This window comes from Liolophura sinensis, chromosome 11 (genome assembly GCF_032854445.1).
Source record: "Liolophura sinensis isolate JHLJ2023 chromosome 11, CUHK_Ljap_v2, whole genome shotgun sequence".
Taxonomy (NCBI): Eukaryota; Metazoa; Mollusca; class Polyplacophora; order Chitonida; family Chitonidae; genus Liolophura; species Liolophura sinensis.
Window position 1 is genome coordinate 13,666,914 of NC_088305.1, and position 14,270 is coordinate 13,681,183.

The following is a 14,270-nucleotide window of genomic DNA, read 5'->3' on the forward strand; positions in this document are numbered from 1 at the left end:
ATTACTTTACATTGCTCAAAGCTTAATTATTTGAACTGTGTGAATCAACAGCGATCCAAATTGTAAATTTTGGTGGTGGAAGCCTGGAAATTTGAAATGATTAACCTGTGGAAGTCTTGTTTTAAGTTACAGTTGAAGTCAGGAGGTTTGTTTTGTTACCTGGTAGAATAACCATGAGCTTTGCACTAAGTCAAATGAAATTAATGGCCAATCTGATCATAACAACATCTTTAATAATGCAATTCAGACATTTGAATGGATTCTTTTTCAGGGGTCTAATAAAATAAATGGAAGTTTTTGCAAAAATGGTTTGTAGTGATCAGTGAAATTCAAGTGTTTTGTTTGGCCTTTAGAAAGGCCTTCAGATCTCGTGTGGGTGGACATTTAGGGTAGACTGTTTACATTGCACGGATAAAAGTCATTAGGGTATAACTGATTGTTCACCTGCTTCGCATGCAGTACTGTGCCTGCCAGTTGGAAGGAAGACAGACGATATGAGCCAAAGCTTGTTATCAATCTCCGTCACCGTTGAGCCGCCTGAAGAAATGACCTATGACATTTTCACGCAACCCAGTGTTGTAATATTACTTCATAATTCTGAATAGATGGGATAGCAGGTGTAAGATGGCTCAGAAATTAATAGGTTTACGGAGATGGTGTTTTAAGTTGGGTAGATGGAGTAGTCTCGTGGGGAATGAGGGGCAGGCAGTCAGGACCAGCTCCTCAATACTAATAGCCATTAGAGGCATTAATATTACATGGTAGGAGATATAACATCAAATACTGTATGGTAATGCAGCCATTAGCATAAGCTGTATTAAAGCTGCCGGGAACTTTGCCTGGACTGTATCAACATTTTATAGGAGTGGTGTAACACATGCTGTGCAGGTATGTATCACTAATATTGTCCACTGCATTTGTTTATTTAGTTGTTTATTTGTTTATTTGCTTGATGGTACATGCACATGCTGCACCCAAGAAGTTTTCACTCACAGTGTATATGATAGTGATATAATTTATTTATTTATTTGATTGGTGTTTTAAGCCGTACTCAAGAATATTTCACTTATACAGCAGCCGCCATCAATATGGTGGGAGGAAAGCGGGCAGAGCCCGGGGGAAACCCACGACCATCCACAGGTTGCTGGAATACCTTCCCACGTATGACCGGAGGGGTGATGGTGATATAAAGGGTTATGGGTGGAAAGTGCCCAGAGTAGACCACCAGCCTTTATCTCCAGGTAACTGACGAACCATGTGACTTACATGTACATGTAAAAGCCACATTTGCTACTTTGATATAATTTTGAACAAGCGACCCCATTGGTCTTAGGGGCCTTAAGTAGTCACAGTGGGCCAGCGTTTTAATGACTTGCATCCCATCTAGAGGGTATTGAATTATGTACTCTATGTCTACATGTTCAAAATACATATATTCTGTTAAGAGAGATTAGAATTTTCAGCTCATCAGCTTATTTCAGCTGATTTTATTTAATTAAATCAGGATTTTCAAGTATATGTGTCTAATTATTGACCAAAATGGCCAAAACTAGGGGTTGGTTAATTTATAGTATAAATTTCAGCCGATTTTGGTTTTAAAGATTCTCTTCCCTGTATTACTCAGCTGATCCATGTGTCAGTGACTTAAGGAAATATATGCATCTATCTATTGTGTATTGAATATGTATACTGTACAGTGTTATATGATATACATGTATCTGGAGAACTGACTGATTGACTGTTTCAGTGATTGACCATGTGTGAATAATACCTGAGCCTTTGTACCTGTATTTTTATCCATGCATAGAATTTTTATATGTTCCTTTTTTTTTATTCTTTGTTGTATAAAAACAAAACAAATGGGTTTTTTTTAAATAAGCACAATCTTTAAGACATGATTGGTCAAACTTTCAGAAGTCTTGTGTTCAGACATGTATTTATACTGGCAGATTAGTGGTCTTCAACAGGTATACCACTGTAATTTTTACGCCTTTTTTTTAGCATGTTAGCACGGTGTTTATTCAAGCATGTTCTGAATGCATTTTTCTATGTAGACTGATGCAATTACACTTTTTGTAAAGCCCTGAAATTGGCTAATCCAAACAAAAATGTAGTTTTGTCTTCAAAATCTAATTTAAAATGTGCATAAATTGCATTGAAAGTTGCTCTTTTATACGCGAAATTAAAGGTTGACGAAACAGAGCACATGTATATATAAGATGTTAGTTTACATGTAAATGGCCCCATGAGGCGCCCAAATCAATGTGAACACTGGGAGCTGGTGTCCAAGGTATCCAGAAATGCCATGTCCCATGTCCGGATTAATCCATCGATCCACTCTAGTGTGCCGTATGGTTGGATGTGCGGCCACTGGGCCAAGTGCCATTTCCCGTAACTCTCCCGGTATCATTTTACATGCTGTTTTTGGAGTATAGCATGTATATATAGATTGTGAATAAAACTGAGACAGTTGTGGAATTTCAAATCCAGCTGGGAAAGCTGGAAAGTCCAGATTTTTATGGTCGTGGAATGTTTTTTTCGTGGCTGTAGCTACATGTCCACTGTGGAAAAGTACAAATTTTTCTGATGTGTTAATATGTATATATAACATGTTACGTTGTGTACAAATTAAAATGGTTGAAATAGCAATTCATCATCAGTGTTAAATGTATGTTATCCTGAATGACCACAGAAGTCAGCGACAAAAGAGCTTTTTTGGAGACAAGTAAATGTCATGAGCTATTTAACTTCTGGTGCTAAAATTTACATTTTCCCATAGGTTGAATACCTCTCTAAGCAGATTTCTAAAGACAATATAACTCTCAGAATCTGGAAAAATGAAGAACTTTTAAATTTTAGGTCATATAGGGTACATGTGCGTTGAGTAGTGTCCACGTGAGTGCTCAGTGTGAAGAGGAATTCACGATCATGCCCCCAAGTACTTATTTATTTATTTATTTATTTGATTGGTGTTTTACGCCGTTCTCAAGAATATTTCACTTATACGATGGGGGCCAGCGTTGTGGTGGGTGGAAACCGGGCAGAGCCCAGGGGAAACCCACGGCCATCCGCAGGTTGTTGCCAGACCTTCCCATGTACGGCCAGAGAGGAAGCCAGCATGAAGTGGACTTGAACTCACAGTGACCGCATTAGTGGTACACTTTGTACCATGTTCCCAGTGGTTTTGTACATGTATATATGTGATGAATATGTGTGTTTATGTTGCAGTGTTCCGGCAGGGTGACATTGGAACTAACTGGTACACAGTGTTATCTGGCTGCCTGGAGGTACTGGTGTCCGAGACAGGACAGAGAAAGGTGGGTTACACAACAGGGTTGGGTAATGTTTGGTAATGAGTGAGGCAAGGCTTGTTACCAGGATCTTAGATATAATACTACCACGATATGGCTGTAATACTGTCACAGTGTGGCTGTAATATTGTTACATTGTGACTGTAATACTTCCAGGATATCATATGGCTACATTACTGTCACAGTATTGTTGTAATACTGCCATGATATGGCTGCAATACTGCCACGAAATGGCTGTAATATTGCTTTGATATGGCTGTAATATTGCCAAGATATGACTGTAATATTGCCTTGATATGGCTGTAATATTGCCATGATATGGCTGTAATATTGCCTTGATATGGCTGTAATACTGCCATGATATGGCTGCAATACTGCCACAAAATGGCTATAATATTGCCATGATATGACTGTAATATTGCCTTGATATGGCTGTAATATTGCCTTGATATGGCTGTAATATTGCCATGATATGGCTGTAATATTGCCTTGATATGGCTGTAATACTGCCATGATATGGCTGCAATACTGCCACAAAATGGCTGTAATATTGCCTTGATATGGCTGTAATATTGCCTTGATATGGCTGTAATATTGCCATGATATGACTGTAATATTGCCTTGATATGGCTGTAATATTGCCTTGATATGGCTGTAATATTGCCTTGATATGGCTGTAGTATTGCCATGATATGGCTGTAATATTGCCTTGATATGACTGTAATATTGCCTTGATATGGCTGTAATATTGCCATGATATGGCTGTAATATTGCCATGATATGGCTGTAATATTGCCTTGATATGGCTGTAATATTGCCTTGATAAGGCTGTAATATTGCCATGTACGATATGATTTAGATTTTACATGGTGCATATTAGAAACTGGAAAATACTTTTTATGTAATTTATGCAAACGCTGCATTCAGTGTAATCCTATATTGACAAATCTCACCACAAGATCACTTAATGAAAGTTCCACTGGGACGTTATCGTCTTGCATTTTGCACCTAAGGGTGTGAATATAGCTAATAAATTGTAGCCCTACTTGACCACTGGGAATATGTAACTTGGAAACCTCTCAACACTATTAATTACTGGATGCAACTGTTGTTGTACATGTAGGATGCCGTGACCTTGTGCACTTTGGGCCCTGGCACGACGTTCGGGGAGTCCATTCTGACAGGTAAACCTCGTCACGCTACAGTCGTCACCAAGGACTACACAGAACTTATCCGTGTTGAGCAGAAGGACTTTAAAATTCTCTGGGATGTGAGTATGAAAAATTGTGCATGGCTTAAGCTGTTTATATCTTAGTATATTGAGGGAGAAAAAGATTTCAGTTTTTTGACCTTGAAAAAATGGTATAATGACCTTGGGATTCATTGCACACTTTTTGGGACATTTACAAGAAACTCTTTATGTAATTCTGAAGACCACAGGACTGTACCGCTCAGGCTGTTTACTTTGAAGCTCGAAATTTGAATTATTTAAACGACCGCAGGGTGTTTTAGAGAGTATAATTTGAAACCCAAACAAACATCTATAAAGTACTTCATTTATTTATTTGAGTACTGTTTTACTCAGGACTATTTCACTTATATGACGGAGGCCAGCATAATGGTGGAGCCAGGGGAAAACCCACAATCCATCCGCGGGGTGCTGGAAGACCATCCCACGTGCACCTGGAGAGGAAACCAGTATGAGCTGGACATGAATTCAAAGTGACCACATTGGTGTACCGGCCTACATGTCCTGAATCGTTGTGCCATGCTGAAGTGCTCACCGTCTCCACCACAGAGCCCTGTAGTGTGACCACACCTACATGCATGTACATTTGCATTGACGTTTAATCTAGGGATTGTTCGGCCTTGCTGGCTAATTCTGTTAGTCATGCATCGTTGGTAGCCAACCTACCATACTCCTGATAAATGATGCCTCTCACCTCAAGTCCACCTTATTCTGGTTCTGCTTAGCCGTCATATTGGTCTGTCCGTTTTTCTCCGTCCCAGCAACCTGACTTGAGGCCTTATTATAAAATGAAATATTTCTGAATAAATGTGTTATGTATTTATTTATTTGATGGGTATTTCATGCCATACTCAAGAATATTTCACTTATACAACGGCGGCCAGCATTATGGTGGTTGGAAACTGGGCAAAGCCCGGTGGAAACTCATGACCATTTGCAGGTTGCTGGTAGACCTTCCCATGAGTAAATGTGTTAGCCAATGAAATAAATAAATGAAATACTGACTGCTGTAGTGGGAATGAATTGAGTGTTTATAATTCTGGTGGTTTGCTGGATGAGAATAGTGTATATATGTAACACGTGTACTGGCCTACATTGTTCTCAGTGGAAAGAAGTTCATTCAAAGCAAAATCACGATAAGCATATAAATTATGAGATGGAAATTCTATGTCTTCACCTGACTGAATCAACTACCAAGGGGTAGATCTACTCGTAGAGACTTTGAAGTGAGCTCATATTTGTTGGATTTTTGTTGTTTTACAGAGAAACAAACAACTGATGGAAGGTGTGATTACGTCATCAGCAAACCTGGCAACCAGCGGTAAGCTTGTAGGATTGGGTATTTAAAATTTCATTACCTGTCAAGGCTTTTGCTTGTTTTTTTTGACCTATATCTAAATGTGTCTGTAAGAATGTTATCTGGAAATGGACTGTGTACAGGACAGCCGAGAAATAACGCACAAAAACACAGTCTTATTTGTTTGACTGTTTTTTTGAACAGTGATCACTTTAGTTTGCACCTACAGAATGTTTTTTTTGTCGGAGTGATGTTACTGGGGCGCGCATACATGCTGTGATAAAACTGTGTTTATTTCCTTGAATGCCTAGATTATGCAGTGTGAGGTTCACCAGCAAACGAAACCGTCTATTAATGATTGTATACTGTAATGTTAGGAGGCTCTTTTCTTTGTACTGCCTCTTTGTCAAGGATAGTAGCAACCAGTGCTCAAAGTATGGCCCCGATAGCACAGTTGGTAGAGCGTTCGCGTTGGGTGCGATAGATCCTGAGGGTCAATCCTGAGTCCGGTCACACCTTAAAGACCTTAAAAAAGAGGAAGTTGTAGCTTCGTTGTTTGGCGTTCAGCATTAAGGGGATGGTACAACAACTGGTTGACCCGTATCAGTATATTGGCTTGGGTGGGGCCGGCTTTCTTGCCTTTGGTAAGTTGTTTTAGTGAAGCAGCTCTAGATAAAAAAGCTGTGGATGTCAGTCCTGCAATGAGGAGGCACATTACATACACGCTAAGGACTCCTTCGTCGTCATATGACTGAAAAATTGTTAAGTATGATGTTAAACCCCAAGCACTCACTCAATCACTCACTCAAAATATGGTAAAAACTGGTGACGGGCACTTTTTCAGATTGTACCTATAGTATCTTAGTGTATGTACAAAATACAGAGTACAAACAGTGGATGGATCCACTGAAGACTTCCCCTGTTCCACCACACCTTATCGTGACAACATTGGCAGTACTTCTCATTCCAATCGCGGAGAAAACCATTGTGACGTCATTGCGTGTCAGAAAATTTGAACATTTGTAACCAATGTGTGGCACATCCGGTTGACCTATTTGTAACAACATTCCTTATGATTGGTCAATTGGGTGTTGTTGATGGTCAGTTCGGAAAGTTCTGTTAAGGCATAATACATGGGTAGATGTGCATGTATGAAATAACTACTTCATGGTAAAAGCAAGTAAGATGTAGTATGTTGCAACAGCACAAATATTGTATGTAACATGCAGTACATTGTAACAGCACAAATACTGTATGTAACATGCAGTACATTGTAACAGCACAAATACTGTATATAACATGCAGTACATTGCAACAGCACAAATACTGTTTGTAACATGCAGTACATTACAGTACAATGTCTGCTGTTCTCTTAATTATGCCAACCTACATCATGTCATATTATGTCTATTTATTGGTTGTACCATTAATACACCTTCTGTCTTGAACCTTTTGACATGTTTAAGGGCGTCTTTAAAGGCAATGTATCCACCTTGATTATGGGCATGGTGTATGATTGGGGTGATAGCTAACATCATGGCTTCGGAGAAAATAATTTTTCAGGGCAGGCTTAGAAATGCAAAATTTGTTTGAAACAAAATCAGACGAACATGTGAAAAGGTTGAAGAAATAGGGCGTAAATACTTCATGTAACATGTCATACATCTACATGTATAGTATTAAACCTCATTCATTTCTTCATTATGTGCAAAGAGGTAAGTTCATTCTTGACATTTAATGTCACAATAGTTAATATGTCGATCGTTTCTCTTGCTAGATCATTCTTTAAAAATCCAGTCTCCAGAGGTCACAAAATCGCACAGAAGACGACGAACCAACAGCCAAAAAATGGAGGATTTACCTAATCCGGCAGCTCCGATAACCTCGGTGAGAAGTAACGGCAGTTAAATACACTGCGTGTATAGGATGTATACCTTATATACAGATCAAGAGCTAAAGGAAGGTTTTGAATTGGTAGAGAATTGACAGGTTTGGTAATTAACTCCTTTTATCTAATGTCCCGTACGTAGGAAGGTCTGTCAGCAACCTGTGGACAGTCACAGGTTTCCGCTGGGCTCTGCCCGGTTTCCTCCCACCATAATGCTGACCGCCGTCGTATAAGTGAAATATTCTGGAGTACGGCGTAAAACACCAATCATATAAATAAATAAATCTAATGTCAAGACCATGCTTGTATTATTACATGTGTTATCCATAAATTACTGTACTTTGCCAAAACTACTGCTGGAATACTGTATTTCACTTAAAAATTAGTTAAGTAAAAAAGCACTCTCAGAATCACATGAAAGACTTGAAGTGATGCTTTTGATGTCAACACTGAAGATTTTCAGATAAGAAATTTGTTAAACTTCACAAAATTCGTTACTGGCCCTATAAGGTAGATGGATCAGTAAGAATGTAGCAAAATGTGTCACCTGAAAAAAAGCTAAACTTTAGGTGAAATATAAGATATGCAGGTCGTATCAAAATTCAGACGATCAGGAAAAAATAATGTTTTTGGGGTTTTTAGGCTCCCTCAGAGAAATTGTCGCGTGCTGGACACATTTTACGTATGGTGCTACTGACGCGTGCCCCTCACATGGTGCGAGACAGGAAGTACCATCTGAGAACGTACCGCAGGTGCATGGTGGGTACAGAGATGGTGGACTGGCTGATGCAGCAAAGCTCGCTGGTGCACTCGCGCACCCAGGCTGTGGGGATGTGGCAAGCACTGCTGGAGGAAGGAGTCATTGTTCATGGTCAGTTAAAGATGTGGCTGATACACAGTGAATGTTGAATACCATAAATATTTTTCTTGTGACAGGTAGAAATGATAACCCAGCAGATCCACTAATACTACATGCTAAAAGGTCTTCAAATTGGGATGATAGAACTAAATGGATTTTTCTGTCAGTGTAGAGATTGGATTACATCTTACAGCCTGAATACAATGTCTGCGTTTATCAATGTGGCAATACAAGAAAACACAAACGAGGTCAATCTATAATACAAATTATACATGCGTGTACACACACACACACGTAATCTGAGAAGCTATGTACAGTGTTATACAATCTGTGGCTTGGACAAATTATTCACTGTCATAAGTACATGTAGAGATCATATATGGTGTACTTTCCCAGTGTGTCACGAGCATCAGTTCAAGGACAAGTACCTGTTTTACCGGTTTGCTGAGGATGATCAGGGGGTGGGGTCGTCGCCTACCCACGCTGATAAGAAAGAGTCAGAAGACTGTCTGGCTGACATGCTGGTCACGCTGGCACAGATAGGCCCCGATGCTATGATGAGGATGATCCTCCGCAAACCGTGAGTACTGTTGTAACTCAGATTTGTAGAGAAACCACTTTAACGCAGGGAGAAACCACTGTGGCCCAGGGATAGGGAGAAACCAGTGTGACCTGGGGCAGTGGAGAAACCACTATGGCCAAGGGATAAGGGAGAAACCACCATGGCCCAGGGATAGGGAGAAACCAGTGTGACCTGGGGCAGGGGAGAAACCACTATGGCCAAGGGATAAGGGAGAAACCACCATGGCCCAGGGATAGAGAGAAACCAGTGTGACCTGGGGCAGTGGAGAAACCACTGTGGCCAAGGGATAAGGGAGAAACCACCATGGCCCAGGGATAGAGAGAAACCAGTGTGACCTGGGGCAGTGGAGAAACGACCATGGCCCAGGGATAGGGGAGAAACCACCATGGCTCAGGGATAGGGGGGAAACCACTATGGCCCAGGGATAGGGAGAAACCACTACAGCCCAGGGATAGGGAGAAACCAGTTATTAAAACATTTAGTACGTTTCAAATACCCTATACTCCTGAAACAAAAAATCAGGAAAAAAATATTTGCAAATAATTCTGATTGTTGCATCATTTTTACGTTTTCTTCTTCTTAAAACTTCAACAAACTGTAAGTGAAAACCTGCTTTGTAGAATATTAGCCTGGAAATGATAACCCCATTACTGTGGTTATAATTGAATATCTGATAGTTTTTATCCCAAGAGCCAAGTTTTACTGTTCATGTCACTGTTTATTTGGAGTGCTGGTTGTATCTGATTTGTGTTTGTTTGTTATTGTTTTGGCCACAGTCCCCACGACCGCACAGTGGAGGACCTGGAGATCATCTATGAAGAGCTGATTCACATCAAGGCCTTGTCACACTTGTCCACCATGGTCAAGAGAGAACTGGCCAGTGTCCTTGTATTTGAGTCCCACGCCAAGGCCGGCACAGTCCGTAAGATATCCATTTTTCTTTATTCTGTATGCTCAGTAGAAATTCAGAGGGGACACACTACATGTAGTTGGCTTGGATGGTTAGTCTCTGAGACGCCCTATTTTGACATAATTAACATAGGTGAGATAGGGAAAATAGGAGAAAATTGGAGATAAGATGGCCTGATTTCAATTTCTGGTTAAATCTATGCTGTTTAGGCTGTGATTTTCAGCTCATGTGGCTATTTAAGGCCCTTGACCAGTAGAGTTGCTTGTTTTAATCCCCATGTCATGGATGTGACCTTAAGTCAGAAGTGAGATATCTGAAGAACGTTGATGGCTTACTCAGTGCACTCAAGCTTCCTCCACCCATTTTCTTCAACGTACCATCAGCAGTAAATCAGTTTGCCAGACATTCTGGGGACTCCACTGTCACGAATCCGCTGAAACCCGTTTTTTGTAGTGTTGTTTTATGCAGTATGCCCTAGGCATGCAAAACAAGGTCACTAGAAAACGTATTCTCATGTTTTGTGAACATGACAGTGTTTGTTGTACCCATAAACTGGACAAGAACACATGCAGAATGCAAAGTCATACACACCTTGTTCTGTATGTGTACTAGCAACCCATTAGCAAGCCTGTGGTTTTGACTGTGGGGCACCTATGGAATGGATGTGTATAAAGCTGCCTTCAGCTTGTCACATCAGCCTTCAACTTGTCACATCAGCCTTTAACCTTAACTTGTTACATCTACCTTCAACTTGTCACTACCTTCAACTTGTCACATCTGCCTTCAACTTGTCACATCTGCCTTCAACTTGTCACATCTACCTTCAATTTGTCACATCAGCCTTTAGCTTGCCACTACCTTCAACTTGTCACATCTATCTTTAACTTGTCACTACCTTCAACTTGTCACATCTGCCTTCAACTTGTCACATCTGCCTTCAATTTGTCACATCTGCCTTTAACTTGTCACTACCTTCAACTTATCACATCTGCCTTCAACTTGTCACATCTGCCTTCAACTTGTCACATCTGCCTTCAACTTGTCACATCTGCCTTCAACTTGTTACATCAGCCCCAGCTTGTCACATCAGCCTTTAACTTGTCAGATCTGCCTTTAACTTGTCAGATCTGCCTTTAACTTGTCACATCTGCCTTCAACTTGTCACATCTGCCTTCAACTGGTCACATCTGCCTTCAACTGCCTTCAACTTGTCACATCTGCCTTCAACTTGTCACATCTGCCTTTAACTTGTCACTACCTTCAACTTGTCACATCTGCCTTCAACTTGTCACATCTGTCTTCAACTGCCTTCAACTTGTCACATCTGCCTTTAACTTGTCACTACCTTCAACTTGTCACATCTGCCTTCAACTTGTCACATCTGCCTTCAACTTGTCACATCAGCCTTTAACTTGTCACTACCTTCAACTTGTCACATCTAACTTCAGCTTGTCACATCTACCTTCAACTTGTCACATCTACCTTCAACTTGTCACAACCTTCAACTTATCACAACCTTCAAATTGTCACATCTGCCTTAAACTTGTCACATCTACCTTTAACTTGTTACATCTACCTTCAACTTGTTACATCTGCCTTCAACTGGTCACATCTGCCTTCAACTTGTCACATCTACCTTCAACTTGTCACATCAGCCCTCAGCTTGTCACATCAGCCTTTAACTTGTCACATCTGCCTTTAACTTGTCACTACCTTCAACTTGTCACATCTGCCTTCAACTTGTCATTACCTTCAACTTGTCACATCTGCCTTCAACTTGTCACATCTGCCTTCAACTTGTCACATCTACCTTCAGCTTGTTACATCAGCCCTCAGCTTGTCACGTCAGCCTTTAACTTGTCACATCTGCCTTCAACTTGTCACATCTGCCTTCAACTTGTCACATCTGCCTTCAACTGGTCACATCTGCCTTCAACTGCCTTCAACTTGTCACATCTGCCTTCAACTTGTCACATCTGCCTTTAACTTGTCACTACCTTCAACTTGTCACATCTGCCTTCAACTTGTCACATCTGTCTTCAACTGCCTTCAACTTGTCACATCTACCTTCAACTTGCCACATCTGCCTTTAACTGGTCACTACCTTCAACTTGTCACATCTGCCTTCAACTGGTCACATCTGCCTTCAACTGCCTTCAACTTGTCACATCTGCCTTCAACTTGTCACATCTAACTTCAGCTTGTCACATCTACCTTCAACTTTTCACAACCTTCAACTTGTCACAACCTTCAACTTGTCACATCTGCCTTCAACTTGTCACATCTGCCTTTAACTTGTTACATCTACCTTCAACTTGTTACATCTGCCTTCAACTTGTCACATCTGCCTTCAACTTGTCACATCAGCCCTCAGCTTGTCACATCAGCCTTTAACTTGTCACATCTGCCTTTAACTTGTCACTACCTTCAACTTGTCACATCTGCCTTCAACTGGTCACATCTGCCTTCAACTGCCTTCAACTTGTCACATCTGCCTTCAACTTGTCACATCTGCCTTCAACTGGTCACATCTGCCTTCAACTGCCTTCAACTTGTCACATCTGCCTTCAACTTGTCACATCTACCTTCAACTTGTCACAACCTTCAACTTGTCACAACCTTCAACTTGTCACATCTGCCTTAAACTTGTCACATCTACCTTTAACTTGTTACATCTACCTTCAACTTGTTACATCTGCCTTCAACTTGTCACATCTGCCTTCAACTTGTCACATCTACCTTCAACTTGTCACATCAGCCCTCAGCTTGTCACATCAGCCTTTAACTTGTTACATCTGCCTTTAACTTGTCACTACCTTCAACTTGTCACATCTGCCTTCAACTTGTCACTACCTTCAACTTGTCACATCTGCCTTCAACTTGTCACATCTGCCTTCAACTTGTCACATCTACCTTCAGCTTGTTACATCAGCCCTCAGCTTGTCACGTCAGCCTTTAACTTGTCACATCTACCTTTAGCTTGTCACATCTGCCTTCAACTTGTCACATCTGCCTTCAACTGGTCACATCTGCCTTCAACTGCCTTCAACTTGTCACATCTACCTTCAACTTGTCACATCTGCCTTTAACTTGTCACTACCTTTAACTTGTCACATCTGCCTTCAACTTGTCACATCTGTCTTCAACTGCCTTCAACTTGTCACATCTGCCTTCAACTTGTCACATCTGCCTTTAACTTGTCACTACCTTCAACTTGTGACATCTGCCTTCAACTTGTGACATCTGCCTTCAACTGGTCACATCTGCCTTCAACTGCCTTCAACTTGTCACATCTACCTTCAACTTGTCACATCTGCCTTTAACTTGTCACTACCTTCAACTTGTCACATCTGCCTTCAACTTGTCACATCTGTCTTCAACTGCCTTCAACTTGTCACATCTACCTTCAACTTGTCACATCTGCCTTTAACTGGTCACTACCTTCAACTTGTCACATCTGCCTTCAACTGGTCACATCTGCCTTCAACTGCCTTCAACTTGTCACATCTGCCTTTAACTTGTCACATCTAACTTCAGCTTGTCACATCTACCTTCAACTTGTCACAACCTTCAACTTGTCACAACCTTCAACTTGTCACATCTGCCTTCAACTTGTCACATCTGCCTTTAACTTGTTACATCTACCTTCAACTTGTCACATCAGCCCTCAGCTTGTCACATCAGCCTTTAACTTGTCACATCTGCCTTTAACTTGTCACATCTGCCTTCAACTGGTCACATCTGCCTTCAACTACCTTCAACTGGTCACATCTACCTTCAACTTGTCACATCTGCCTTTAACTTGTCACTACCTTCAATTTGTCACATCTGCCTTCAACTTGTCACATCTGCCTTCAACTTGTCACATTAACCTTCAACTTGTCACATCTGCCTTTAACTTGTCACTACCTTCAACTTGTGACATCTGCCTTCAACTTGTCACATCTGCCTTCAACTGCCTTCAACTTGTCACATCTACCTTCAACTTGTCACATCTGCCTTTAACTGGTCACTACCTTCAACTTGTCACATCTGCCTTCAACTGGTCACATCTGCCTTCAACTGCCTTCAACTTGTCACATCTGCCTTTAACTTGTCACATCTAACTTCAGCTTGTCACATCTACCTTCAACTTGTCACAACCTTCAACTTGTCAGAACCTTCAACTTGTCA

At 40.9% G+C, this 14,270-nt stretch overlaps 1 protein-coding gene across 1 annotated transcript in view; it reads left to right on the forward strand.

Moving 5' to 3' along the window:
• The window catches only part of LOC135478333 (rap guanine nucleotide exchange factor 4-like), a 67,195-nt gene that overhangs the window by 28,209 nt on the left and 24,716 nt on the right, over positions 1-14,270 (forward strand). Inside the window, exons 3-9 of the mRNA XM_064758613.1 lie at positions 3,229-3,317; positions 4,435-4,581; positions 5,824-5,881; positions 7,635-7,744; positions 8,388-8,616; positions 9,001-9,184; positions 9,964-10,109. Coding sequence (XP_064614683.1) covers positions 3,229-3,317; positions 4,435-4,581; positions 5,824-5,881; positions 7,635-7,744; positions 8,388-8,616; positions 9,001-9,184; positions 9,964-10,109 — 963 coding nt within the window. The remainder of the gene's footprint in view (positions 1-3,228; positions 3,318-4,434; positions 4,582-5,823; positions 5,882-7,634; positions 7,745-8,387; positions 8,617-9,000; positions 9,185-9,963; positions 10,110-14,270) is intronic.